The sequence below is a fragment of the Cyrtonyx montezumae genome, unplaced genomic scaffold (assembly GCF_038088225.1).
Source record: "Cyrtonyx montezumae isolate F1298 unplaced genomic scaffold, pur_monq_1.0 scaffold_23, whole genome shotgun sequence".
Classification (NCBI taxonomy): Eukaryota; Metazoa; Chordata; class Aves; order Galliformes; family Odontophoridae; genus Cyrtonyx; species Cyrtonyx montezumae.
In genome coordinates this window covers 3988303-4016173 of record NW_027071970.1, presented here as the reverse complement: position 1 = coordinate 4016173, position 27871 = coordinate 3988303, and the positions used below count along the sequence as shown (strand labels likewise).

Sequence of the window (27871 nt, the reverse complement as noted above, 5' to 3'; positions counted from 1 at the left end):
CTAAACCATAAACACAAAAGGTGAAAGTTGTTATTAATCACTAACATGCTTTGCTCCCTCTCATGTAAATAACAAAAGACAGCCATTCAAAGGAGAAACATCTGATGAAAAGAGTCACAGGTGCACAGGTAAGCAGGAATCCCCAATGAGATACCCTTAAATGAAGTCTGGAAAGAGGTGGATCCTGGCTCCACACCTTCCAGTCACTCAGGCACATTGCGTGTACCTGAGCTCTCCCAAGTTGGCCCTGCCTTCCCACCAGGTGCTCAATAACTGCTTCAAGACATGACACAGCATTTCTGCTACAAAAACTTACCATTGAATGAAAGATTTATGGCTTCCAGATAGTTCCCTTGTGCTGACGTAGAATTGTAACCTGGAGGAAACCCCTCTGGACAAGTGTTCAGAAGGAAAAAATAAATAAACTGTAACTACATTTGTATTAAGACCTAATACCTCAACAAATCACAGACAAAAATGGGACATCTCACAGAAAGATCTGAGCAAAATGAGTTACTCAGGAGAGCACTCTAGTAGCACAATATTAGACTACAACTAAAGCCAGGCTTTACAGAGTTTTCAAAAAATATTGTTTTAAAGAGGGTAAAAGCCCAGGAAAGGGGTATTCCTTTTACCTGCTTGCTCCAGTCGTACCAGCACGGGATACTGGATGAAAAGCTTTTTAATGGTCACAAGCAATGAGGTCCACTCTTCTCGTCTCTCATTCTGAACCACAACCCTAGAAAGAACATAATTCAGTAATTATCATGAAAGGAATACAAACCATACTCACACCCAAGTGGAAACAAGACTGCGCAGTCACGGAATGGAAAGTGCTGCCAGTTTCAGACATACGTGTCTTTCACAATCTTAATTCCTAGCAAGGTCCTACAGCTAACATGACATTCTCTACAAGGGTTGTACGTACACTGTGAGACAAGAGATGAAAGAATGGGGAAGACAACATACTTGTAAAAATCTTCATAAAATCTCCCCTCGTGATCCTGCCGAATTGATGCACGGTGTGTTTCAGGAAACTCATCTGAAATAAAGGCAGCAGCAGCAGCTATCATGCTACGTTCTCGTATAAACAACTGTTGTCTTTTCTAGTAAGGAGCAGTTAAGTTTTCACTGAAGAAGAAAATCTCTGATATTAAATGTCCTTCACAGTATTTACACTGCTTTTGAAACAACATGACTGCTTTAGTACGAGGAAGAAAACTGGCCACACAACCCTCCAAGCACAGTTTTTCTGCAGTACTGTCATGAGAATGGCTGTGTACCCACTGTGCTTGGCAGGGAACACTTCTGACATGGGCAGAAAAAAAACAGCAGAAAAAAAAAGTCATTGCCAGACAATAAAAAGCTCTGAAGAAAGTTTTAAAAACAGAAACCTGGAAATATTGAATTTACTTACCTATGCATTTTGCTTCATAAAACGTTCTAGAAAACAGAACTACTGTCACTTCATGGCTGCAATTCTTCTCCTGTCCAGGAAGAACAGATTAAAAAAAAAAAAAAACAACAAAAGGAAAACCATAAGGGTCACACTCAGATACACAAAGTAACACCCTCTTTACCTCACATGTAGGACCTAGATAAAAGTGTACTGCTATATTCATGTACCAGCAGAAAGACTGCGTATGCCCGAATGAAGTAACAAAGCTCTGTCCTGAAGAGTCTGTTCTGGTAGGCTACAGTGCATTAAATGGAAGCATCCTCCATTAGTCTTCAAAGAAACTCCCCTCTATAGTTGCCAGGATACAAGATTTTTGTGTGAAGAACACATGTGACTCAATGTGTTTGAAGGAAAAGCTCGAAAGGCCTTGGTCTGAGTGAACTCTAAGTCCCATATTCAGCATGGTATACTAGTACCAAAAACAGAACAGAAACCTTATACATATCATGCAGTGCTCCCAGTAAATCTCCAGGGGAGAAAAAGCACAATGAAAATGAGACAAACCTGTAGTTCTTGTTCACATTTGTGAGCATTAGGAGCTATACTTTGCATAGATGTTACACACGTAGGGTTTCAGGCTCTTTTGCCTTGTCTATCATTCCAAAATAGATTGCACATTTTGTATGTCTTGAGTACTGCTACAGTTCTCTTACTCATGTCTGTAGAAATCTATTGCCCAAGCTCTCCATAGCTGTGTGGCTAAAAGGATTTCAACCTCCAATCCCACCCTACCCCCTAACAGCAGGGCTGCTAACAGCAGCTGCACCTTGCTCTGAGCCAAGCCATGCACTGAAACAGGATTTGGTTCTTTGTTGTTCAGCTATGAAAAGATAGCGAGGCTTTGTTTGTTTGTTTTAGAGAATGCCACTTCCAGGAGCTTGCTCATCACCAGTGGCCCCGTGCTAAACCACAGCAACACAACTAAATTACATTATGCCAGGGAAACATTCAGAACTAAGTCCTGGAACGAAGACGACTGTGCAAAACAAACTTGTGAGTTACACTTACATTGCACATGTAGTAACTGAAGGCCACAGACCTGCTATCCAAACCAACCACATGAGAGCAGCACAGCACATACAGAAGAGCAGTACTGGAGCCATCTGCACACATAGTTTACCAGCTGACCTGTAGTAACCACTCAGAATCACCACAGAACCACCAGGGTTGGAAGGGACCTCAAGAGATCATCGAGTCCAACCCCCCCTGCCAAAGCAGTGCCCTACACCATGTCACACAGGTAGGCGTCCAGGCAGGTCTTGAACATCTCCAGAGAAGGAGATCCCACCCCCCCCCGTGCAGCTGTGCCAGTGCTCCGTCACCCTCACCGTAAAGAAGTTCTTGCACACATTCGTGCAGAACCTCCTGTGCTGCAGTTTCTGTCCGTTCCCCCTTGTCCTGTCTCCACACACTGCTGAAAAGAGTCTGGCCTCACCACTTTGCCCCTCCACACCTCAGATATTTATAAACCTGGATCAGGTCCCCACTAAGTCTTCTTTTCTCAAGGCTGAACAGACCCAGTTCACTCCGCCTTTCTTCATAGGGAGATCCTCCAGGCCCTTCCCCATCTTTGCGGCCCTGCACTGGACTCTTTCCAAGAGGTCCCTGTCTTTTTTATACTGGGGAGCCCAGAACTGGACACAGTACTCCAGATGAGGCCTCACCAGGGCAGAGTACAGGGGGAGGATCACCACCCCTGACCTGCTGGCCACGCTCTTTTTAATGCACCCCAGAATGCCATTGGCCCTCTTGGCCATGAGGGCACACTGCTGGCTCATGGTCAACCTGTCGTCCACCAGGACACTCCTCTGATGTCCAGGAGCCATCTCTGATAGTCCTGTAAACTTTAGTGCTGCCTGATACAACATGGGCATTCCTCAAACTAGCAGATCAGTGGGCTCAAAAAGATGGCACTGACGTTTTATTTCAGAACAGAATGAACTCAAGCAGCAATTTACCTTCCATTTTGTGAAGAGGTCAGCAAGGAAACCATTCACAGCTTTCTCAAAGTACAAGTCCCCTGCAAAGTAAACATACCAAACATCAAACAACAGCAATTACTTCAACTGCAGGCTGTATTTAGCACTGAGATTCTACTAGTTATTTTTTATTAGGATCAGAGCAGATTAACTTGCCCTGTGCACACTAAACGCACACAGCACTAAAGTGAAGAGGGCAACAAAAAAAAAAGGTTAAAAAGCAGGACTACATTTTGGATGATGTAAACAAAATTGTTGTATTGTCAAACGGATCTGACCTTTACATTTGTTCTTCCAACACATTTGCAACATGCTGGGAAAGCATCTGTACTATCTTTTAGAAATAGTATTCACAACTGACCCCCTGCTCAGCGTTGAAAAGCTGCCCAGCTACACACAAATAAGCACATGGTCAAAGGAAGGGGTAAGAGGTTTGCTAAAGAACTAAGGCAGAAAAAAAATAGGACAATGACAGCTAAGAAACTCATTCTTACCTCCTGAATTTTGAATACTTCTAGCTACCTCCCCCTGGGCTAAAGGCAGAGCTCTCTCACGCAACCAAAGTCAAAAGAAATCTAAAACACTGAGACATTCTTTGCATGGGACTTCCATTCATCTCTGATTTCAAGGTCCTAAGCCCTCATTCACCAAATGTTCACCACACAGAAAAACATTCCCAAGGTTCATACTCAAGCTGGCCCCCTTGAATTAGTCACAGATAGCAGCACCCAGGCATTACAGAATTAAAAAAATTATGGAGCACCCGGGAGAAAGAAAGTGTGGCACTGTGAATAAGGATCTAAGAGTTCACCCATAGCATAGCTCACTGCCTACCCCAAACACAGGACGTTTTAGTTTTTTAGAAGTGGTAGAAAGGTATCACAGTGGCAGCTTTCTGGTAGCAGCAGAAAGGAGAGCTGCTACCATCTGCACTCACAACCAGGCAAGCCAGCTAACCACATACCATAGATATCAAAATCCCACATTTCACAGCTCATCTGGATAAAAATATAAACCATGGCTGAAGTGGAGCGGAAGACCACCTGCAGGGGAATTAAACATCTTTAAAACAAGGTTCATTCACAACAAGCATCAAACGCAGCAGTTAACTACCAAGTAAATTATACAACTGTGCCCACTGCATCGTGAGGAATTCCCCCTCCAAGGGGAAGAGCTACTACTGAAGAAGATTTGAACTTTGCTGATCACTCATTCTCCTGAATTTGCTGCCATTTTTCAACTTGCCACACAGCCAACATGCATAATCCATACAAATCTGTCAGTAAGATAGAATTAAAAACCAGCAAGAAAACGAACGGGGAAAAAAACCTTCCTTTTCTTTACTCCTCAAAATCTTACCCTTGTGTCCTCACTGATGTATCCACAAGTGACTTTCTCACTTTTAACCCACAGTTCACCTGCTTGTGCCCTGGAATAAAAATATTAACTAGAATGAAAACGAAGATCACAGTATCAACATTTTCCTAACACTGTATATTCTTCACCAATAGCTGGAAATGCTACAAACATGCCTAAGCATAAAGCACTTCACACTTGCCTCTAAAGGCAAAGACTTGTGTTACTCTAAGTTCCCTATATCCAGGAATCAATGAACGTAATGCACTGACCTGATACCTGCAAATTCCACCTTCTGAGTGACGTATGCACATGTGCTGACCTGAGAAAGAACAGTTACAGGGGTTAAAAGAACAATGGGCTTACAAAGAGCAGACAGATTTGAACAGAAAAACTAGCAAACAAAACGCTCAAGCACCAGACTCGGGCCATGAAAGCATGAAAACCAGAACCTCACAAATGAAGCATGGAAAACAGTTTTTATAAGGTGCTAAAATTGGCTGGGTTCTTCTCCCTAATTTGCTGCTCCTGCAGTAATCAAGGACAGCGCTTTGGAGATGCAGGAAAACAAAATCTGATAGTTACTTATGAAGCAGTACTATCAGAGAACACTGCAGCATACTTCTATTTGAAAAACATTTGTATTCAGCTCCTTCTTCAGGGAGTAAATCATTAAAATTCAGAACATAAGAACACTTAGCAGCATTTTCAGTGCCCAAAGCAGTAACTAACATTACTGCAACAGAGTAGGAAATGGAGGGAGTGCCATTTTTTTTTGCTGTAACATTTACGTGCATTTCTCCAACACTAACGTGCCACTCAAGAGCTGAAGTTCCTCGAGATCTGCTGACACTTATCTTGTTCTCAGGCTTCTGTGTTTTCTAAAAAGCTTATTTTTCCTTGTTTACTGTAGAAGAAAAGGTCTATAATTTCTTCAAAATCTCCTCCACCCTACAAGGACAGCATAGGCATTACCAAACTTTTCTTCAGTCGCCACATATCCCCACGTCCAATGTACTGATCTTTAAAAGTCAGTTCCACCAAGTCCAAGGTCACTTCCTGGAGAACAGGAAAAACATCGCTTAGATTTTAGCAGCTGCTTCCAACACAGCACCTTTCTATCCATTCTAAGAACCAAATGTTACAGCAAGGGCTGTTCTAAACAAGTCAGTACTGCTAACAGCTGCAAGACAAAGAAGAAATCCCATCCCATCAGCCACCAAAGTTGCACATGTACCTGAAACTGCCTCAGGAGGCCAGAAATAGATCCAAGACTATCTGTGCTACAACTCCCAGATCAAACCAAAAGCACAACAAATGAATTCCACCACTTAGAGCATTAAGGAAACCCAGTTCCTGCATATTTTTTGTCATTTACTGAATGCCAACTCTGACTGTATATATAGTTAGACATTTACAGAGATGCCTCTCTTATGAGGTATTCTAATGTCAAACAATGCAAATCCATGGCACAGCTTTTCTTTGGAGTGGGGCACTTAAGAGTTTCTTTTCCCTCTGCCTAGTTATCTTGAACTTCTGGAAGGGAAATGTAACCAAAATTTCTAAGTTTCCATCAAACAAGTCCAAAAAATTCAAAAAGAGCACTGAGATGGTAAAGAGAAAAAAAGGAACTCATACAAACACAAAAACAGCGGAGGAGCCCAAGACTCACTTTCTTAGGAAAGACGACAAAAGATGCTTTAATTAAAAAAGAAAAAAGCAGCTTTTTTTTTCCCCCCAACACTACTGTAAATGGATTCACAGAGCCCCAGGATGAGCTAACAGATGAAAAAAAGATCCAGAGCCACACACCTTTGGGTCAACAACATTCACATGGACATCCTGATATGGCCGCAGTCGGAAAACCTGTGCAACAGTCTGATCCACACTTATGGTTTCTGCCATAGCAACGAGAAAGGACAGAGAAAAGAACAGAACCAAAAGGCATCACTTACAAATACAAAAGTAATACAGTGATGTTATCATGAACCACTTAGGGCCTTAGCAAAAGATAACAACTTCTTTCAACTACTGCCCAACTTAAGATTCATTAAATCAAAGCAGCAGAGACCAACATAAATTTTAGTATGAATTCCTTAATGCAATAAAGATAAGACAACAAAGAAACAAAAATTAAGGCTGAAGTTTGTCACTGTTTTTCTTTCCAAACTGGACTTAGCATAACTGAACCAAAAGCAGATTTAAAATCAGTTATTCATTTTCTGATGAAAATGATAATCCTTCCATCCTAGAGAGACAAAGCACCCATCTTCTTTAAAAGTCAAAGTATACGTGTTACTCAACGTACAGCCCAGCCACACAATCTTTGTGATTTTACCATGCATGTCACAAGTCCAGGGTTTTACCTTTCTGCAAATCTTCCTTCAGTGATTTCACTTGCAGGAGCAGAGGGCTATAGCACACAAGAAAGAAAAAAAAGCAGACAAGTTGAGACACCAACAATGCACTCTAGTTAAATTTATATCAAAACTATTCACACAGAGCACACAATAAGCTAAACAAAAACATTACTATTTTCTGGAAGGTTTCAGTACACCATCCTCTCTGCACATCACTCCCCGTTGCTCTTTATACCTATTGTAACTATAAGGTGCTCTTCAAAAGATTACACTCTTAAATGGGAAACCTAAGTCATGCAAGATCATCTCAGACTCTTGCATGGGTATATTCCTGTTTTTCTAATATATGCTGCAGGATGAACCTTCAGACTGAAGGTTTATGATTTTATAGCAAATAAAGAAGTTTGAGTTTTGCCATTGATATAATATCGAGTGAAAGAATAATTGTTAGCTAACAACAGCTCTGTGAAGATAAAGACATCACTGACCTCTACACTTTCAGGGGCTGCTTGGCCCTGTGAAACACCAGACTCAAAGGATCACACAAAAGCTGAGCAAGAGCTGCTACAGTTTATTTTACTTTCATTGAGGAAAAACCATGGCAGACTCCTGAAGCAAAGCCTCTGTGTGGAACCTGCTGCACTTCAACACATCCATTCAGTGCTCTACCCAAACACGACGAATATCAGCAGAGGAGAACTCACCTGTATTCATCATTGGGATGTGCAATTTCCACAACATCTCCTAGCTTGATCTGAAGAAATACTTTAGGATTCACCACCAGTTCATCATCTGCAATAAGTAAATGTGGAATGTGACAATGAACAAATACATACCAAACATAGACAACTGCATGTTTATACATACCAACTTGCTCAGCACATCACTAATGTACTCTATTCATTACAGAACAGGGCCCCTCTCCAGCCACTTCAGTTTGGACACCTTTGTGAGCAAAAGCTCTTCTTTCAAATCAAAGGACTTCTATGTAAGACTTATTCATCAAGAGAGCATGCATTCACTACACAAGTAAAATTTCTTGTATTTTTCATATAGTGAGTACCAGTAGGAAACCATAGGTATCAGGTATTCAGGTATCCATAGAATCTTGCTAACAAACTTCAGCACCATGCTGTGATTTTAAGCCTAGAACTAGAAAGCAAGCAAATTAACAGCATTCTGAACTCACAAAAACACAAATTTTGTTCCTACATCTAACTACGTGAAGCAATAACTCACTGATATGTCCATCACTCCTTGTTAAGGACTGAAATACAAGGTTAAGGGAAAAGTGACAAAACCAAAGGAAGCAGAATGAAGGAATCGTATTTTACAAGTGGAAAAAGCGTTCTCAAAAATCAAATTTTCTTCTGCTGTATCTTACTGTTAGACAAGGCCGTCCCACACTGCAGCTGGCAGCACTGCAATAAAGCTCTGCCTTCACTGCTTTGCTAAAATGAGCAGTAAACATCTGAAGGCCTTCCATAGCACAGTGTGGGTCTCACTGCTGCAAACCAAGACACTGACCGCTGCCCCCGAAGCCTTTCTTGTGTATGACGAGCTTGTACACCCTGTTGGTTCTCATCTTGAGCTCCCGTCCTTCTCAGCTACTTCAACCAAAAACGGCAGAGGACATCCCGCACATCTGCAGCGGAAACGAGAGCAAACACAGGCCTCCGTCACAGAGCCGCTCTTCAGTCGCTCCGAGCACGGGACGTGCCAGCACGCAGCCCACGCCGCGTGCCACGAGGGGCCGCCACCGCCCGCGCACTGACGAACCCGGGGCTGCGGACCGAGCAGCGGCGCCTCTGCCCGCGATCCACCTTCCCACGCCAGGCAGGACCGCGGCGCTGCGGGCAGGGGGCGGCCAGCCCCGGGATGCCGGTCACGGCTCCGTTGTAACCGCAGCGCCATCACCACGTTCCCGCGACATTCACTCACACCAACGCTCCCCCCCCTCCCCGGACCCCGTCCCCTCAGCCGCCCCCGCGCTCCTCGGTGCCCCTCAGCGCCGCGTACGGAGGCTCCGCCGAGGCCGAGGCCGCGCCCGCCGCTCTCTCAGCCTCCCCCCCCAGCCCTGACCCTGCAAGAGAGCGGCTCAGCCCGACGGGAGACCCGGACGCGCGCGGGCTCTGACCTCCCGCTCCGCGGGCACCTCCACCAAGCGCTTCCGCATCCGGGGCCCGGCCCCCGCGTCACGTGGGGCCCGCCACCGGGCGGCGGAGGGGGCGGAGCCCCGGGGCGGAGGGCAGGTCCATCGAAACGGCCGCGCGGCGTGAGGAAGGGGGGGGGTGCAGCGGGCCCGGATGAGGAAGTGATGTGAGCGGGCTGCGGAGCGGCGAGGAGCGGCGCGGCCGCGGGTAACGGCAACGGGGGGTGCCGGGTGGGGGCCGCCTCTGTCCCGCGGCGTGGGGCTGCAGACGCCGGGGCCGCTGGGGATGGTGCCGGGCCGCGCGTCGAACAAAGCCCCGCCCGGACCGCGCTGTGCGTCCGTCGAGCTCCCGCCGGGCCCTCGCTGCTGAGGCGGCCCGGGACCGCCGGTGCGTCACGTCGCGTCGTGCGGCGGTGCGGGGCTCCGGGCGGAGCGCCCCTGAGGGGTCGGAAACGCTGCGGGAGTGCGGCTTTGAGACGGTTGAAGATGACGGGAGGGAAAGGGATGCTTCGCTTTAGCCGGGGAGCGGAACGTGCTCCGAGCCCCGACGTTGCCCCGGAGCTGGAGCTGTGGAAGTGTGGCTCAGCGATGCTGGTCTCTGCGGGCCCTCTGTTCACGGGCTGTTTTCCTGGGTGCCAGAGTGGCTCTCAGCCCTTTCTGGAGTTATGAAGCCGTCGCAAGGTTGGATCGGAGGGGACCTTATGGCCCCGAGTGCTGCCGCGTGCTGCTGCCCCTGGGCCTCGGGCACCTCCAGGGATGAGGTACCCACAGCTCTTCTTTTCCCGGGCCTTGCTGCCCTGTGAGTGAGGAATGTTCACTTCTTATCCAACCGAAATCTTCCCTTCTTTTAATTTAAAGCCCTTCTCCCTTGTCCTGTCGCTGTCAGGTCGTGTAAAAAGTCAGCCCTCCTCCTGTTCGTTTGTGCCCCTCGAGTACTGGAAGGTGCTGCAGTGTGGTCTCCTGGAGCCCTCTCTTCTCCAAGCTAAACGAGCTCCTTCAGTCTATGGAGAAATCCGTAGGAGGGGGTGTTCCAGCTCTCTGAGCATCTTTGAACCTTGAACAGAAGCTTTCCTTTTATTTGTGAGATTACCCTTATCTTTGTTGATTTCACATTGCTTTTATTTTTAGGGTAAACTGTGAAAGGCTCTGGGCCTCCAGCTGCCCCCATGCTCTCATCTGGGGTGGAATGTGTCCTTGACTCCTCTGCCTGTTCTGGCACGGAGGACCTGCACAAGGGGCTGCCTCTCAGCATCCCCAGCGGTGTTATGGCTGTGTCTGAGCCCAGCGCTGGGTTAGACACAAAGACTGATGTATCCACACCTGAGCTGGCACACAGTAGTGAGCTGTCATCTGAGCACCACAGGACTTTGGGGACAAAGGACTTTGGTGAACATCTGGATGATGTGGTCAGAGGGGTTCGTTGTGAGCCAGCAGAACTGCCTGCTGAAGAATTACTACAGGATGGAGATGTTGAAGAGGATGAAGAAAACAAACGAACTCTTAGAAAACAAGACTGTTCTATTGGTGAATACCACCAGCGAGGAGAAAAAGAGGCACAGGATGCTGAGGAGGACTACACTGAATGCTGTGCTCTGAAACCTGGGGAAAAGTGGTTAAAGCAAGTAAGCAAATTAGGGGAAAAAAACATATCTGTATGATATTTTGAATTTAAGGTAGAAACAACAAGGCACAGGATTTTGTCATGTGACTTTCTACTTCTTTGTGACTTCTGTCCTGTGTCATTACTGAGATTACCACAGGTCCAGTGAAAAACAGTATATTTGAGTAGACCAATGGTGTTTTAAAATATCAAGCTTTTTTAGATACTCTTGGAATGGTAAGAGGCAGGTTTGTAACAGAGTAAGGTCCAAAACTGACTGGTGACTAAAAAGGAGAAAGAAACAACTGAGTGAGGTCTTAGGCCAATATCCATGTTCTATGGATGCAGCACGTTTTACAAGTATCATTCTTAGTCATAGTCTGGGTTTACATGGCTTTGAGCCAAAGGAAGGAATGGTAGAAGGCAAGTTCCTGTAAATAACAGGGAAGACGTGCATCTTACCAAAAACATACAGTAATGACTTGGGGATGTGAGGGAGGCTTAGAGACTGGGTTATTCTTCTGATTCGTATTTGCAACATTTCCATTTAAACTACCTATGTTTTAGCTGTTTGCATGGGAATACTTTTCTGCTGCTAAATACATCTTCTGGATGCATCACTATTCAGTGCTGAGGTTCTGTTGATAGATAGGGCCAGAAAGGAATGGCAAGTGCTTGTGTGGATACCTCTGGAAGGACTAACATGTTCTGAGGTTTGTCCTTCTCAGACAGAACTAACATAGATGTGCAGGTACAGTCCCTGATATGTTTCAGAAAGTTGATCAATCTGCACTTCTGTTTTTGTTGTGTTTCAGGAGGACCCTCATCTAAACAAATATGAGGCAAATTCTTCCACAACCTGTTGCACTGAAACAGCAGGATCTCTGAAGAGCAAAGGTCCGTATTTTTGTTGTATGTGCCTGTCTGTCTTTGCTTTTCTCTCAGATTCCTTTCTATTGATTTAAAATTGATGAGTAATTGTAAGATGGCTCATTTAATTTGTTCTACAGTAGAAGCTATTACCCTACATTGTTCAAACAATATGAAAGTTTCATCTTTTGTTTTTTCACAATAGCCTGTATACTTTCCTAAAGACTTTTTTACATAAAAAGATGTGTTTTAGTTATTTTGCTGGAATACTTACCCCAAAGCAGAAGCTCTTCTTCGTAGCAGGCATTTTACATTTCCTCATTCTTCAGAGCTGGTTTACATGGCAGTAGTAATAACAAAGATGTAAATATGACTTATTCATTTTCTAATTCATCGAAAACCAAAAGTCCAGAATTCAAAGAAAGAAGGTAGCAAAATTCACCCTTAGTTTGATTATAATCTGTAATTTTCTAGCTCCAAATGATTTTGTCACTTGCCCTACAGCTGGTAATTATTTTTTTCTCTCTCATGCCTTGTTGTTGAGTGAGGAAATTATAGAATTGTAGAGTTGTTTGAGTCAGAAGGGACCCCAAAGGTCATCCTGTCCAACTCCCCTGTCTCAGTTTGCTGTGATATTACTTTTAATAACATCATCTAGTATTGATTCTTAGTTGAAAATATGAAAATGGTGTGCAGACATAAGAGTGCATAAGTAAAGTTTTGAATATGAAGATATTCAACAGCATCTCTGTCATTTTTGAACTTTATTCTCTTAATGACTTTACAAAAATGTTTATTAATTATCCAAATTATTTGGACAGAATGAGGTATGGGTTGTCTTCCTGTAGGGTACTTATGATAAAAATGCCTTCAAGGAAGAAGAAATGGAAATGGCAACTGAAGGCACAGTCCTGTTTCTAGAAATACAGCAGATAAAGTACCCAGCTGTGTTGAGCTTTGATATAACAAATGGATACTATGATGTTGGCCAAGACTTCAAATGTATTGAGTTACATGACCTATATTGCTTCTGATTCATTAGCAGAGGAATCTGAAACATACAGGATGTCTGCTGCTCATGTGGAATGTCTTTACTAAAAGGGACTACATTTGTTACATTAGGTTTATGGTGGAGTTTTTTGTTTGTTTGCTTTTTTTTTAATGGTTTGTATTAGAATTGCTAGCTTCAATTCTCACATCTTCAAAAGCTTTGATAACCATAGCAGGCAATACACAATAGTGTGTATAACGCCAAGAGAAGCTTAGTAAGCTAAATGCCTTCCAGATGTATTGTATGGTACTGATTTGCTTTATTTTTCTTACGCAGGAGAAAACCAAGCAAATGTTCAGGTGACAGCTGAATCTCTCCCAAAGCTTACTGAAGAAGCACAAGGTATGAAGGCTGATGGGACTAGAATATTTAGTAAAGCAGGATACCAGAATGGCAGTGTGAGTAAAGGTCTTCCACCTGAGAGCGATGAATGCCCAGATGTAGAAACAGTCATGGCTAGAGCTGGGGTTTCAGAAACCACCAGGTTAGATTTCCTAGAGCCTTTAAAAGTCATGGACATGGAATCAACAACAGAACACTCACAAGAAATAAATGATTACAATGGGTTGAAAGCCCATGCTGACATGTCATTGAGAACAGGGGGCAATGCTGTATCTATTTTGGAGACTACAGAAGAAAAGTTACAGAGACAAAATCTTGTTAATGAATCCAGTACATCACTTGATAATTGCCAGACTTACCAGCAGGATGGAGAAGACAATACTTGTGACTTCTGTACCATTCTTCCACCTAGATGTAATGAATCTGTTAGGTTATCATCTGTAGAAAGTTGTAGAATGCTCTCCATAAAAAAATCTGAAGTTCTGTGTTCAGTTCTGGAAAGCGTCTGTTATCTGGACTTTAGAAATGCATCACTAGACAACAACAGTGCTGCAATCCATGGAATTATCAATGAAACCTCAAAAAAGCACCTTCCTGAAAGCATGGCAAGTCAGACTAATTATGATCACAGAACTGGATTTGTAGAGAACTGCACCTCCAAATCCATGCCAATAGAGCATCTCTCAGCGCTAAGGCACAAAGAATTGTCTAGTGATAAAACTGATGATAGGGAAACAAGTGATGTTACAGGTAAATCATGCTGCTCTGAATTTGAAGAGGCTGCTGAACTCCAAAGAGAGATTGCTGTGGGAGGTAACACTGAAGCTGATTTTGAGCATTGTCATTCTTCAGTTTTCAGTCCTATTGCTTCATCATCTGAGGAGTTCGCAAAAGAAAAATTAAAAACCATCCTATCAGAAGCCAATAAGTGGAAAAAGGATCAGTTGCAATGCTCTGTCAGTGTTCTGTGCAAGGACGATGTAAAAGAGAGTAGCCTATTGAAAGAAAAAAATAGCACTGCTTCCCATGAAATTGGACAGACAGATGTATGTATTTATAAGGCCTACAGTAAAATTTCTTCTCCTGGTAGCCATGACTGTCAGGATCTTTCTGCCAAGCTAGAAGAAGATTCACCTGAGGCACAACTGCTTGAAAAGGAATCTCAGAGTAATACAGTGATGGAATTTTCTGGCAAAGGAACTGATTTGATGTATACACTAAATGTAACTCTACCTCCTGTTGCACAAAAATCAAGAGAACCTCACTGTGACAAGTGTCTGTTTTGTACTGCTAATAAAGTTGCAAGCAAGGACAAAGCTCAGGATAATCTATCTGAAAAAGAATCATTCGATTCTTCTGGGACAACAGACGAACAAGTTTCTGAATTTGTGCTGCATAAAGACAAATTCAAGTCCTCAATAAATCCCAAGACTTCTGATGAATCTAGTATGACAAGCGACATTTCCCAGAAGAACATGAAGTCTTCAGAAAGGAAGGTAGAGAATGTAGACACTGGTTTAGAAAATGAACGTAATAACACATGGAATTCTAGTAATCAGACTTCAAAAGACCAGAATACAGCTGCCACTACTTCCAGTATCTTATCAAGGAGTACATTTGCAGATGATGCTGTCCTGAACAGTAATTTTTTTAAGTCTGATGTTGAGATGAAGACTGATGAAAATGATAGTTCAGAAGTCTCAGCTGGATATAATAGTAAAAAGACAGTCATTTTTCTGGAAGAACATTGCTGTTTGGCATGTAGATCTCTTCCTCATGAAGATGGCTGGGGCAACAGATGTGTAGCTCTGTTTCAGAAAAAAGATACTTCCACAGAAAAAAGCATGTTTTACCTAACTTATGCTGCAGAGGAGTCTACTGCTACCTTGGTAGGAGATGAGATTTCAAATAAGAATATGAAAGCTGAAAATATGCAACAATTTGATCTTTGTAGATTAACAGATTGCAGTGAAATTTGTGACAAAGATGAGGCAAAAGACCAAATTAGCATGTGTGCTGTCCATACAGATGAATTTGATAAAATAAGAACTGTGAGTTCTCCCAGAGTTCCAGAAGGCAATTGGAGAAGTAAGGCTGGTGAACAGCTATTAGTCAGATATTTGAACAAAAAAAATTGTGTTCATAATTTTGGATTTTGCAACTCACCATTGTGCCTGAAGATGAGAGAACTAAGTACACCTGAGGAGAAAAGAATGTCATTGCTCACAGCTAGTTCTTCTGCTACCTTTTCAATCTGTGGTACATGTCCCTTACTCAGCAATATGAATATGCAAACACGACATGCTATCCAAACAGAAAAGACCATTTCTCCAATGGAAAATCAGTTTCTTGCACGTCAGAGTGAGTTCTGCAGCCTAGTTCCTGGCAGAAAGCAATGTTTAGAAAGCTTAAACAAAGAGTCTAATACTGGTTCACAATATACCACTGCTTCTGTAGAGGAAGGTAAGCTGTCTATCAGCTCTAGCCAATATGAAGAGGTACTGTTAAAAAAAGGTGATGACCTGACTCTGTTAGATCATAAACATGTAAGAGAAGATGGTTTTCAAAGATCTGTGAAAGAGAATGTAGTGGATTTTCAGTCTTCATGTGGTTTAAGAAATGCAGACTACCCAGGATGCACAGTTTTCATCAGTGATCTTATTCAAGAGAAGATGACAAAACTAAAAGAAAAAGAGAACAGTTGTGGAAGAGAAGATAAAGAAACTCTTGAAGAAAGCCTTTCTGATAGCAAATCACAATGTTCACAGCACGCCTTGTCCAAATGTGCGGAAGACAAAGCAGAGCTAGTATTTTCAGGAAATATAATGCAGCAATCCTCGGAAAAAATGAAGTGCTTATTTTGGGACCAAGCAAATACAGTTAATGCCCCATTTTTGCCCGTATCGATTAATGGGAATCTGTTTTGCAAGCCAGAAAAAATGCATGTACTTTCAGAGATGGAAAACAAAAGTCTGAGAATAAAATCTATCTTAAATAACTCTTGCTTACAGTTAATGTTGGAGCCTGGTAAAGAAACTGATGCCAGAAGGGACATGGGCCCATCCCATTTTGTGAAATTTAACATCCAGAATTCTTCTAATGAGACTCATGGGGATTCAGAAGCATCACCAACTCTGAATTTAGGAAGTTCTTTGCCTCAGAATGAAAAGCTGTGTGTGTCATCTGAGAATACAGACTTAGGTAACAGTGATTCATCTTCAGATGAAATTTGTAGCAAAGGCTCTTCAGTGACAAAACCTCTTTCTGTAACTATGTACGTTAAGGGAAAAGCTTGCAATGCTGAAATACCACCTTCAGAGGATGAAAAGGCAACTAGAGCTCTGAAAGGTGCCAAAAGTTCAAGTGTTTGTGCATGCAAAAAAAAAAGGCAGAGAGATGAGAAGCATAAAGTGCTAACTGCAGAAGTCATGGATGTGACCTTACCAAAGTATGCTGATCATGGAGAGAAGTTGAACTATGTATGTATAGAAGAGAAGATGGAAGGAGAAGTGTCTCCTAGAAAAAGGTCGTCCGTACCTTTTTTCCTTGGTGGAGAAGATTGCCTGTGGACCTCATTAGAAGGTTCAAAAGATTCTAGTTGCAGAACAGTTACTGTCAGTTCTGAGAACTATGAAGAACATTTTGAAGAAATACCAAGACCTGACCTAAATAGTTTTTCAAAGGAAAGAAATGCTACAAAGCCTACAAGCTTCACTGATTCCGGTTTACTTTCAGAATCTGTGCAAGGCTGTCAAACTGCAGATGCATCTGACACAGAAACTTCACCAGAATTCAAATGTAATGAAATGAACATGCTATCAAACAGTCACAAAGAATCATTACCAAATTACGTGGTTCAGCGTGAAGTATGTGTGCCTTACAAATTAAATGCACAGAGCAAAGATAATGCAAAGGAAAATACAGGATGTCAAGACACTATACCAGCTCATTCCATTTCCATGGAACGTGAGACTTCAGGTTCTGTGAGACTTGATAGAGTAGAGAAATGCCAGGCACTTAAACAAAAGAAAAAGGAGGCGAAAGTGCACAGGACAGACAAGGCAAAACAAGAAAAAAAGGCAGCATACAAAGTGAAAGCAGAAGTTGCTCTGCATCCAAGCATATTATATAGTTCTGAACTTCTATGCAGTTCTTCAAATGAGTTGGTGATGTCAAGAAATACGAAGTTTGAAAGCCCTTCAGAGGACATTTTTGTTGTCAGATGCAGTGAAAATAAACTGTGTAGCACTTTACAAGAAATTGAAAGGCCAAAGATTACCACTGATACTATTAGTTCGTGTTTTTTAAAGACTCAGGATTCAGAAATGGAAAACCTGAAACTTAAGTCAGGTTATAATGGAATTCTTGGTGCCTTTGGAACAAAAAATAAACAAAGAGGTCCTCTTCCATTAAAAATACAGCCTGGAAGAGCATGCAAAAAAGTTCCCACATCTTATCGACTGGAAACTGTAAGAAAAATGAAGAAACCTAAAAGTTCAGCTTTTTTGGAGCCTCCCTCAGAAATGCCCCTTAAACAGGAAAACACGGTCCTCAAATCTTTGTACTTTACCTACAAATCACCAACAGTGAAAAAGGAAATAGCCATGAGGTTTGTTCATGTGCCAGGGCAGAAGGCCAAGAGGTGCGGTTTGCAGAGCAGCTTGAAATTCAGAAAATGTACCAAAGAACCAGTGCTACTGAGCAAGCTGTCTGCAATAGCCAGCAAGTTACTGGGACCTGCCACAAGCTTGGAAACTCTGCCATATGCTTCTGAAATTCTTCCCGTGGCTGCGAGGTACAGCCAACGTAGATCTAAAAATCTGTTGGAAGCTTTCTCTTGCATTAACAGTAACTTACACTCACGCTGGGTTGACAGTTGGTGTACCAAGATGTTCAGCTTTCAATCTTTGGCACTTTATTCAGCAGGATCTACCAAAATACCTTCTTTAGACTCGAGCAACAATTCTCCACCTTCTTTCGTGGATACCCCAGTGTTCCCAATTTCTTTTCATGTAAAATTGGACTCCAGTCCTGTGACAGACCTCACATGGACTACATCTCAGCACTCTGTAAATCACAGACTGGTTTCAGAAGAAATGCTGGCACCCCCTTCAAAGTGGACTTTCCTCCTCTCTCAGAGCTGTTCAGACACAACAGTAATCAAAGAAGATTCCAGTCAAGATCATGAGCTGCATTCCCCTTTCTCTGTAACAACCCCAGGCGTTGCTGCACTTCATCCTGACCACAGAAGTGATGCCATAGCTAAAAGAACAGGAAGTCACTCCATGCTCGGCCTTCACACGGTGTTAGCACTTTCTTCACCTGGATGTTACAGGATTTGGACAAGAAGAAGAAACTTAACCAGTCATATTCCTACCATCCAGAGACTATTTATATCCCAATTTACCCAGGGTTTGAAAGGGAAATGTAATGTATCAGATGACCTGGTCTCTTCCTTGCCGTACTCCTTGGGCAGAGCACTATCCATATGGAGTCAGCATGGTCCCTCTGCCTGTCCCTCCGAAATCACTCCTCTTCATTCCAGTCACTGCAAGTGGCAGCCAAGTGTGGGCATCGAGAAAAGGTAAAGCTCATTAACTTATTTCTGAGAATAAATACGTATAGGGTATTTTCTTGCTTCTTTTTTGGGATGGTGAGGGTGATTGAGGCTTGTGTTGCAGGATCAGTTCCCCCATTCCAAATCTACATGTGCCACTCCAAAAATGGCTCATTGTGGAAGGTTCTTACCTACAGAACAGTCTGCTAGCTGAATTTAAATATATTTGCCTTCACTTCTTTAATGCTATCCTCTTTTGGCAGAATGGCTAACTCTATTTTCTTCTCCCATCCAAAATAAACACATCATGCATCAGAATATATAATGCAGAAAGGTGAGCTACTTCATTAGGTCTATTCAGAGTGACTGCAGAACAACTGGATTTGAGGTAGGAGAGTTTTTTTCAGAGGTCTGACCCACAAGTTTCACTTGAACCATTGTAAAATACTCAATATCAGATTAGGAAGAATCCTAACGGGTGGGGGGGAATTCAGTTAAATCTTTAATTGTATTCCATGACTGTTCTGTGCTGATTGAAACCTCTTTATGTGTACTGTGCCTTTTGATAGCGTGTGCCAGATGTATTGGATAGTTGGCACATGCAACCCTAGCTCCATTTCAGGCTGGTGAGGAATTTTGGTGTGTCTGTACTTCTCATTGTGAGTGGGGAGAGCACTGATGTCTACATATTTCACTTAACTTTCCTACCTGCATTTGAAATCTTTTTGCTGAGAAACAAATAAAAGAAGAGGTTCCTAGTTCTGGTATGAGATTTTTGCATGCTTGTGCAAATTTTTCATCCGTCTCAGTACTGCTGCCTGAGATGCAGGACCCTGATCTTGTGGCCTTGAGATTCCTGGGCAGAGTATAAGTTCATGAATCCATTTCATTAACTCTTGTGTTTAACGTGTCAGTCTGTAGAGAGCTGTTGAATTTGACTTATATATGACTAATGCTGCATTTTGCTTTAAGTGGAGAAAACACCTAAAAGTTTATCACTTGATAATATAAATTCTCTCATCTACAAAGAAGATTTGAGTGAGAATATGAAAAACTACTCCATTTTGAGAGTTCTCTGCATTGAAAGATACAATTTCAATAATGATGCAGAGAGAACTTTGCAGCATATTCTGTAAGACCTGGTTTCTTTTTTGTCCCACGAGGCAATATTTCAGGCTGAATTTTCCAGTGTATAAATTAGTACTTTGTAAGTAATCACATCACTAAACTCTAAGCTTGAGCACTAAGCTTAAAATAAGACACTGGTGCCATTTTTTAAAAACACAAGGAAAACCCTGCTTCTGAATTCTTGCTGTGCATGAGATGAATTATTTTGTATTGCTGAGGCATTTTATCCTTGGACTGTGAGATCTGAGCTGACTTAATCTCATGTTTTCCACTATAGTTACATCTGCAGGCTCTAAGGCAGTTTGTTACAGCACATCCAGATAACTAAAATGTAGGAGGATTTAAGTCCTTGTCATGAAGCCTAAATTGAGAACCAACTGTTTTGCTATGAATTATTTTTTCCTAAAAAAGGGGAGGCAAATCAAACCTTATCACTCTATGTGAAAAATGCCCAAAGTTAAAGTAGCATAAAGCTCAGTTTGTTTTTTCTTCTTGGATATTTGACAGCAATTGATGCATCTGTCTGGGTACACTTAATTCTTCTGGCCCACTCAGGTTTTCTTTAAAGTTAAATTATTGTAGTGACTTCAAGGCAATAAGCCTGGAAGAATGTTTCCAGAATTTTAAGGACATGTAGAAAGTGAATTCTATTTCTAAAATAATTATACAAAAAGTATAATTAAAGGATTTGTATATAAGATAATTGAAATTAAAAAAATAAAAAAACCTTTAAATATATTACACCATTTTAGATTCTGTTTTGCTGGAAATTAATAACTTTAATGACTTGTTCTCATCAACTAATAATTCTTATTCTATCATACTAAAAGGAATAGTGGCAAAAAGATAATTCAGTAAATCTCTCTTAAATGTGTGTTTACTCAAAGTCTATGTGATTACATAACAAAGTGTATAGAAATTATATATATTATGGAATTCTGGCACATAAATACAAAGGTACAAGCAAGTGCATTTCTTGTAGCATAAAATCATTTTGAGCACAGCTGATTGGTTTTTATTCCGTAGCATTCCAGGTTGGCTGTAATTTCTTTATGTCACTACATTTAGCTGCTAGCCTGAGAGAGCAGCAAGCACAAGATTTCCTATTTCACAGGATTGTAGGGGTTGGAAGGGACCTCTAGAGATGATCAAGTCCAACCCCCTGCCAAAGCAGCTCCCTAGCCCAGGTTGTACAGGTATGCATCCAGTTGGGTCTGGAAGGTCTCCAGAGGAGACTCCACCACCTCTCTGTGCAGCTCCAGTGCTCCATCACTGCACTGTGAAGAAGTTGTAATAATTGATGTAATATTTGATGTAATAAAAGCTGTTCCAGCTTGACTCCTTTTTTGTTGCTTTTAATAGTCTGGGCACAAAGTAAAGTTTAATGTTAAAGGACCTAGAGCTGATGTGCTGATTTTTTTTTATTTTTTTTTTTAACTTCATAGAAATTACCAACCCTTATGGAAAGGCCTGTGGTTATTCTGATTAATTTAATTAAGTGCATTCCAGGAAGATTATGGAAGTTAGAAAGAGTAGAGAGTGAATTATTTGAAAATCATACTTTGCACTTCCTGCTGTTCCACCGTGCACTTTTTTATTTAGTAGGAAAACTATCCATGATTTTTGTTTCATTTTAAAAGTTGCTTTTTTAATGAGGAATCTAGACTTCTGTAGCATTACTTCAGGCACTGGCTCAAAGACTGTAATTATTTGACTCCTTCTCTTTTATTTCCTTTTCTTACCACTACAGTTTTAAGTGGAAGTAGAACTATTTCTGCACCAAGCTGTCAGTGGAATTTAGTTATTAGTGGGCTAAATGACATGTGGCTTGCTCTTGTATGACTCTGGTTATTCTTACCCTTGCCATTCCCAGCATTAGCACTTTTTGTCTTACAGTCCAGATTATATTAAGAATCTTTTCCCTCATCGTTTTTTTATAATGTAGGTCTAACTTCTATCTCTTTTTTATTTTTTTTTTCTTTTGAACCAGTTATGCCATGCACTTACCTGTACAGAGCATGGAAGCAGTACAGACTGCAGGTCATGGGATATGGTGAGTGTCTACAACTTTGATATTTATTCTGAGTTAATTTTTGATGGTTCACTTCAATAATAGCTTTCTGATTAAAGTTCTACAGAAACACTGATAGGATGTTGTGGGGGAACAAATGGAGCATTCACACAAACACTGTGTAGATCACTGCACAGAACAATACTGTTGCTTTCAAGCATGTTAAATATCTTACTATGAAATGTGTGTGTGGAACTGCAGAACTTCGTTTTCTTGGATAAATATGCTCTTTTTGCTTGAGGAAGTGGAAATAAGGTACTGATAATTTCTTCTACTCTTTTTCAGTGTTAGAATGGCAGATATAAAAACCTGTTAAATTTATCTGTAAACAAAAAGGAGTGAATTAATACCTGTGACAAATTTGCTGACAGAGCAGGAAAATTAATCGTTTTCCAACAGTAACTACTAAATAGAGCTATAAACTATATGGAAAGAAAAATAATGGTAAAATCAGATGTTCAAAATAGTGGCAATTTAGTTTATTTCAGTACTAGTGTGAGCTGCAGCAGTTTTTGGCTGTAAGCACACTGTGGAGAAAGTTCATTTAGGCAATTTCTGTGAACCACATTGTTTTCTGTGCCCATATTGCAATTTAGGGACGAGAGCATGGAATGTAGTTGCAGCATAAATTGAGTCTTGATCTAATTATAACCTCTTCTACCTCTGTTACAGTCTGGAACCTTCATTCCCTCTTCCACTACCAAAGTCTTGCTTGCTTTCGGAAGCATTGCCCCCTAGGCTTCCAGAACCTGAACTTCAGGCCCATGCCCTTGATGAAGCAGATACTTCCATTCCAGACTGTTATAGATCCCAAGATGACACAGAACTGAAAAAAGTGAGTTCATTTGAGATTTTAGGTATCTCAAACATCTGCTGATAATTTTACCTATTAAATGTTAAAAGAGGAGGCTTCTAGTTCTAGTCTGTGCTCTTTGTTTCTTTTTTCAAGCAGAAATAAAGTGGAAGAACAAAGATGAATAGGGAATGTGGGTAACTAACATGGTCATTATTTCCTTCATCTTAACTTTTATTTATTTTTATTTTTTTCCCCAAAAAGACTGAGCCAGAAAAGAGGCCAAAGAAAGTCTCACAGATCCGAATCAGGAAAACTGTTCCTAGGCTAGATCATAACCTTACTCCGATGGGACTACCCAAACCAAAAAGGTGAGCCACAGCATTTAAATGGACTCGTTACTAACTTCTTTATTTCGCTGATAGTATAGAAGTGCCAGCTTTGACAAAGGAATGCATTTCACCTACTGGCTTGATAATGAAGTGTGAATAATTAAGTTTTAAAATTAGTGTCGAGAGATGAAATGTTACTATCTGCTTCATTGTGTTTTCTTAGCTTCCACAAAAAAGTGACCTGTGCTTGGCTTTCCCTTTCTTCTGGACACTATTATCTCAAAACGTCACAGTATGTTAGAAAGAGCATTGATCTGTTCAGGAAAGACAAGGTTCAACACAGATGTTTTAAAAAGACCATATGAAATGAGGTACTTCAGGCCCCCATTTATTCATTCTTTCCTATCCCCAGTTATTTTAAATCAGTGTTCTAAGCTGAAGCATAATTAGTTAGCATTTAAGCACAGAAGACAGAGACAGTACTTGATTTCAGTAAATCAGTGTGTCATTAAAAGATGCTTCTGAAATTTTTCTTTCTTGATTTTGTTCACTATTTTTTTCAGGCTTAAGAAGAAAGAATTTAGTTTAGAAGAAATATACACAAACAAGAACTACAAGTCCCCTCCTCCAGCCAGGTTTGTTCTGCTTCCTGTTGAGAACACTGCTGAGATAAATGGACATTACTAAGGCAGAGAGAGGGAGCAGATTTAAGGTTCTGAAATTAAGGGGAAAATCGCTTAAGTTCAAAGCAGTAGGGAAAGATAATGCAAAATGAGTATCTCATAGTATTTAAGTGGAAAGCAATGAAAGAGAATATGAACTAAGAATTTACAGTTATCCACGTATAGGTCTGAGTATATTTTATCCATCCGTTCAGTCCAGTTTCCATCCACATACAGTATTTACCTTTTCAAAATTTGAGGGCAACTCAATATGAATATGAAGGGGCTGTGAAAGTGTAAAAAGTAGGAGTGTTTCCTTGGATTATGAAATGCATCATGTCCCTGTCCTTGTAAGGGGTTCACTTCTTGAGTATTCATGAGCTATATCTTCTGCTTCTATCAGGAGCTTGGAAACAATCTTTGAAGAGCCCAAGGAAAAAAATGGACACTTGATTTCTGTCAGCCAGCAGAAGAGAAAGCGGATTCTGGAGTTTCAGGACTTCACTGTTCCTCGGAAGAGAAAGACACGAGGCAAAATCAAAGTGGTGGGAAGTTTCACTCGAGCAAAAAAAGCTGCACCACAAAGTGCAGAGTTAGATGCCCTTCTGACTCAGAAGCTAATGGACCTTGAAGAATTTTTTGCAAAGGTGGACGAGCAGGAGCTGTCCTCTAGCACTGGAGGGAGCCATGAGCTGCAAATGGTCCAGTGAGCTACATTAGTATGTATTTTAGTCTTGGTGAGAGAAATCTACTGATTTCTTCATACCTTACTCTACCACTCTTCTAGTATCTGATGATTAAGTATTGTCTGTACCCCTCTAAGGTGCTATTTAATTTTTTTTTATTTTTATTTTTTTTATTATGTCTCACAACCTTTTGAGGGTAGAGTAGGAGCACCAGGGAGGAAGTAGCTCACCTTCCATGGTGCTGGGACTCTGTACTCCAAAATCTTTGCACATTGAATCTGCTGTTACTACTGTGATGGCTATTTGAACAGTATGACAGAAGAGCGTGTGGTGTTTGGTAAAGATGAATTTTAGCCAACACATTCTTGATATACCACTAAATTTTTATTAATTAAAAGTAGCATTCCTATCTTACTTTTGATTCCTTCTGTTTATTTAGAAGGTTCCTTCTGGATTTCTGTGCCCTTCCTGGCTTCAGGCAGCAGAAGCTCCACATAACTGTAGACTTTAATGAACTTGCACTTTCTGTATCTTTGTTTATTTGCAGTATGAAGACCCCTTTTAACACAACTGAGATTACAAAACAAAAAAGAAAAAAGCAATACTTTCAGAAAGATGATGCCCACTGCTGTTTTTTCCTACATAGTGAGTTTTTACCAAATTGGCCGATGTTTTATACCCCTTCTGCAGAGACAAATCCTATGAGTACATAAAGCCACAGGGTATGCAAGTAGTGCTTGTTATTAGTTGAGTTGAGCTGCTGCACACAAGAAGCACCAGCAAAACCTTTGAGACTCATTTTGAAGAGATTTTCATTTCAAGAAAACTCTCAGCTTGATTTTAACACCCATTTTAGGTTTGCAATTCAGATAGCTCCCAGTTAGATATTTAGTGTACAGCACTGTTGTACACAGTACGTAGTGTTGTACAAAGAGCCTCGTAGCGTGTGAAAAACTTTTCTTTTCATGAAGTGAGGCCAATTGTCATTAGATAATGCAGCACTGGGCAGTTTCTCAGACAGAACTTTTAAGAGAAGAGTGCTCCCTTCTGGGATAGCTTCTGTTAAACTTAATTGAAGCATAATTCAAAATGAACGCTAGCTGCAGTACAGGTAATTTCTGTCCTCTAGTGCCTATAGAATTTATTCATGCAAGGCTGTCTCTTTGCTGGGTACTCAAATTTAACTAGCTTATTCTTTCTAATGTCACTTAAAACTTGCACTTTCTTAGTTACCTATCCATATAATGAAGTTTATATTCACATTCAGATTAAGCAAGTATCTAGTGGGCAGATATTTTAATGAAGTCCCAGTAGATGAAGAACTGAAAATACCATCACTGTCTTCTGTTGCTCTGCTATTTCTGTTACTGGCCTAACAGAAAACTCAAAATTAATAATCTGTTGAATTCCAGAGTTTGGAAAGTAGAGAAATGGAAGAATATTACATTTTCTGTGCCTGAATCCTGAAAGAAATGTATTCTGGGTTTGTTTTGCTCTCAGCTTATATGCTGGGATTAATGAAAGTTTACATTCTTGTTTCGGAGGCTAATTAATCAAGAAGACTCAGGAAAAGAGAGAGGTGCAGACTTAGAGTAGTGGTAATTTGGATTTTGAGGATAAAATAACAAGGTAGGTAAACATGCTATTTCAGCAGCAAGGTCTGGTTAACCTAATTGAGCTGCTGGGGAACATTTTAATTGATGTTATTTTTATAGAAATCCCTAAAAATAAAATAATAAAGGTCAACTACCTTTCAAAAAATATTTGAAGTTTTCTCTGTGTTGGCTTATTACCCAAATATTGACTGGATGGAAGCTGTTGCAAGAGTGATATATAGACACAGATAGATAGATATATTTTTATGGTTTTATTCTGTAGAATGAGATTGTGACACAGTGTTAATTAACCTTCAGTTAAAATGGGAGGCTTTTACTGTTGTGACAGAATTGAGCTGTAACCTCATTGGGGCTTTTAAGAAAACTGTATGGGTGAGAGGGAGGGAACTTGGGTCCAAGTGAAGTTCAGGCTTCTGATGTGCTTCAAAATATGGAACTCTGTGTCAGTTTTGTTTTTGTTTTTTGTCTGCTTCCTTGCTCTGTCTTGTTTCTAATTGCTTTGAAATAACACTTCTTAGCTTTTTAATAGTTGCAGCAGAGTGAGCATAAGAAAGGAAACACTTGATCCCCTTTTATGTAAAATAGTTGGAGGAGTAAGAAAATGATGTAGCAGTTGCCTAGATTATTCCAGACCTTAAGAGTTTGTGGATTATTCTGATTTGGTTTAATGTTTGTATGATTGTCACGCTCCAATATAAAGGAGGGCGACGAAGGTTCATTTACAATGATGGAGTCATAAGCTCATTGAGACAAAGCATCTTTTTCTACGTCCCCACATCCCCCTCAGGAACAGATGTCAGTCCATACGTGTGCACTTTTTTCCCTTCTCCCATCTCTGTCCCTATTTACAACACTCATGGAGCAGTTTTGTTCCCTGTGGCTGTTCTCTGTACGCTGGGAGCAGCAATGGTACAGAGGAAGGTAACTGCCCCTCTGAGCTGCTTCTGTCTCAGATTATTGAAGGAGAGAAGTACAGAGAATTTACATTTGGGGGTCTTAAATACTTCCCTAGCGGAAGAATATGTACAACTCTCTTCACAGAGAGGGCCTACTCCAGGAATTTTTTTTCTTGTAACATCATGGAAATACATTTGTACATATTGTTCACAGAATTATGTCTAGAGCAGCTTGAGAAGAAATGCAAAGCTTTTGCCATGTACCATCTCATAGCAGTTACATTTTTCAGAGACAGGCAGTTTTTGTTGTTTGTTTTTACAAAATTTGCTGATTATGAGGGTTAGATGCTTTTTTTTCTTTTTTCTTCTTAAAAACAAGATCTTATTTTCATCATGCTGCAACTGGAGCAGCTAAGACTACTTAATGTATGTTAGAAAGTTGCCTGCCTGGCCTTGTACCTGCATACATCTGAGTTCTAAGGCTTGCTGGATATGATCTTCTGCAAGCAGTTCTCATTTATTGTATTTCATATGAGTTGGGCCTTTGGCATGTTATGTTCCAGCTGCTCTTCTAGGATATGGATGCTAACTGTGGATTAAATGCCTGTACAATGCTATCTTGTCAACAAATAGCTCAGTGAGAATTTGTTTGCCTGTGCCATCAGCCTCCATCAAGCTCTTGGCATTTTATTTGTTCAATTTTGTGTGAATTTAAAATTTTACTGTTTCTTTTGTGTGTGTTTTTAATTTATGGAAATAAATTTTTCTGAGAACCTTTCTGCTGGTTTTGGTTTTGTTTTTTCTTAAGCCTTCTTCAGGCTTGTGTTAGTAAATACACACAATATGTCTGTCTTACAGACATGGGGGAAAAGGTCAACTCTCCAGAGAGTGACAGCATTAAGGAACGGGGGGGGCAGTTAGGGACATGTGCAGTAGCAATTCCAGTGTTAATTTATCTACA

The 27871-nt window shown here is 41.0% G+C and overlaps 2 protein-coding genes across 10 annotated transcripts in view; one reads left to right on the top strand and one right to left on the bottom strand.

Annotated features, from left to right (window-relative positions):
• Positions 1-8833, bottom strand: part of DEPDC5 (DEP domain containing 5, GATOR1 subcomplex subunit) — a 41108-nt gene extending 32275 nt beyond the window's left edge. For all 9 annotated transcript variants that reach the window (XM_065738916.1, XM_065738920.1, XM_065738921.1 and 6 more), the window contains exons 1-13: positions 8682-8833; positions 7859-7946; positions 7161-7207; positions 6607-6692; positions 5770-5853; positions 5067-5116; positions 4798-4867; positions 4403-4481; positions 3418-3479; positions 1418-1487; positions 970-1042; positions 636-739; positions 317-391 (exon numbers count right to left, since the gene is read on the bottom strand). In XM_065738916.1, coding sequence (XP_065594988.1) covers positions 317-391; positions 636-739; positions 970-1042; positions 1418-1487; positions 3418-3479; positions 4403-4481; positions 4798-4867; positions 5067-5116; positions 5770-5853; positions 6607-6692; positions 7161-7207; positions 7859-7946; positions 8682-8739 — 946 coding nt within the window. In that variant the 5' untranslated portion in view covers positions 8740-8833. The remainder of the gene's footprint in view (positions 1-316; positions 392-635; positions 740-969; positions 1043-1417; positions 1488-3417; positions 3480-4402; positions 4482-4797; positions 4868-5066; positions 5117-5769; positions 5854-6606; positions 6693-7160; positions 7208-7858; positions 7947-8681) is intronic.
• Positions 8834-9436: 603 nt separating this feature from the next.
• Positions 9437-26038, top strand: PRR14L (proline rich 14 like). Its single transcript, XM_065738915.1, has 9 exons — positions 9437-9514; positions 10435-10928; positions 11722-11803; positions 13104-18753; positions 21845-21907; positions 22598-22760; positions 22983-23089; positions 23614-23685; positions 24116-26038. The coding sequence occupies exons 2-9, from the start codon at positions 10473-10475 to the stop codon at positions 24420-24422; spliced, it is 6900 nt and encodes a 2299-aa protein (XP_065594987.1). The 5' UTR covers positions 9437-9514; positions 10435-10472; the 3' UTR covers positions 24423-26038.
• Positions 26039-27871: the final 1833 nt, after the last annotated feature.

What these genes read in the sequence shown, in the direction of transcription:
- PRR14L (XM_065738915.1), top strand. Translation starts at nt 10,473, where the DNA reads ATGCTCTCATCTGGGGTGGAATGTGTCCTTGACTCCTCTGCCTGTTCT. An exon ending in AGTGTGGGCATCGAGAAAAG is followed by an intron (nt 18,754 to 21,844) that starts GTAAAGCTCATT and finishes CTTTTGAACCAG; the next exon opens with TTATGCCATGCACTTACCTG. An exon ending in GGACTACCCAAACCAAAAAG is followed by an intron (nt 23,090 to 23,613) that starts GTGAGCCACAGC and finishes TATTTTTTTCAG; the next exon opens with GCTTAAGAAGAAAGAATTTA.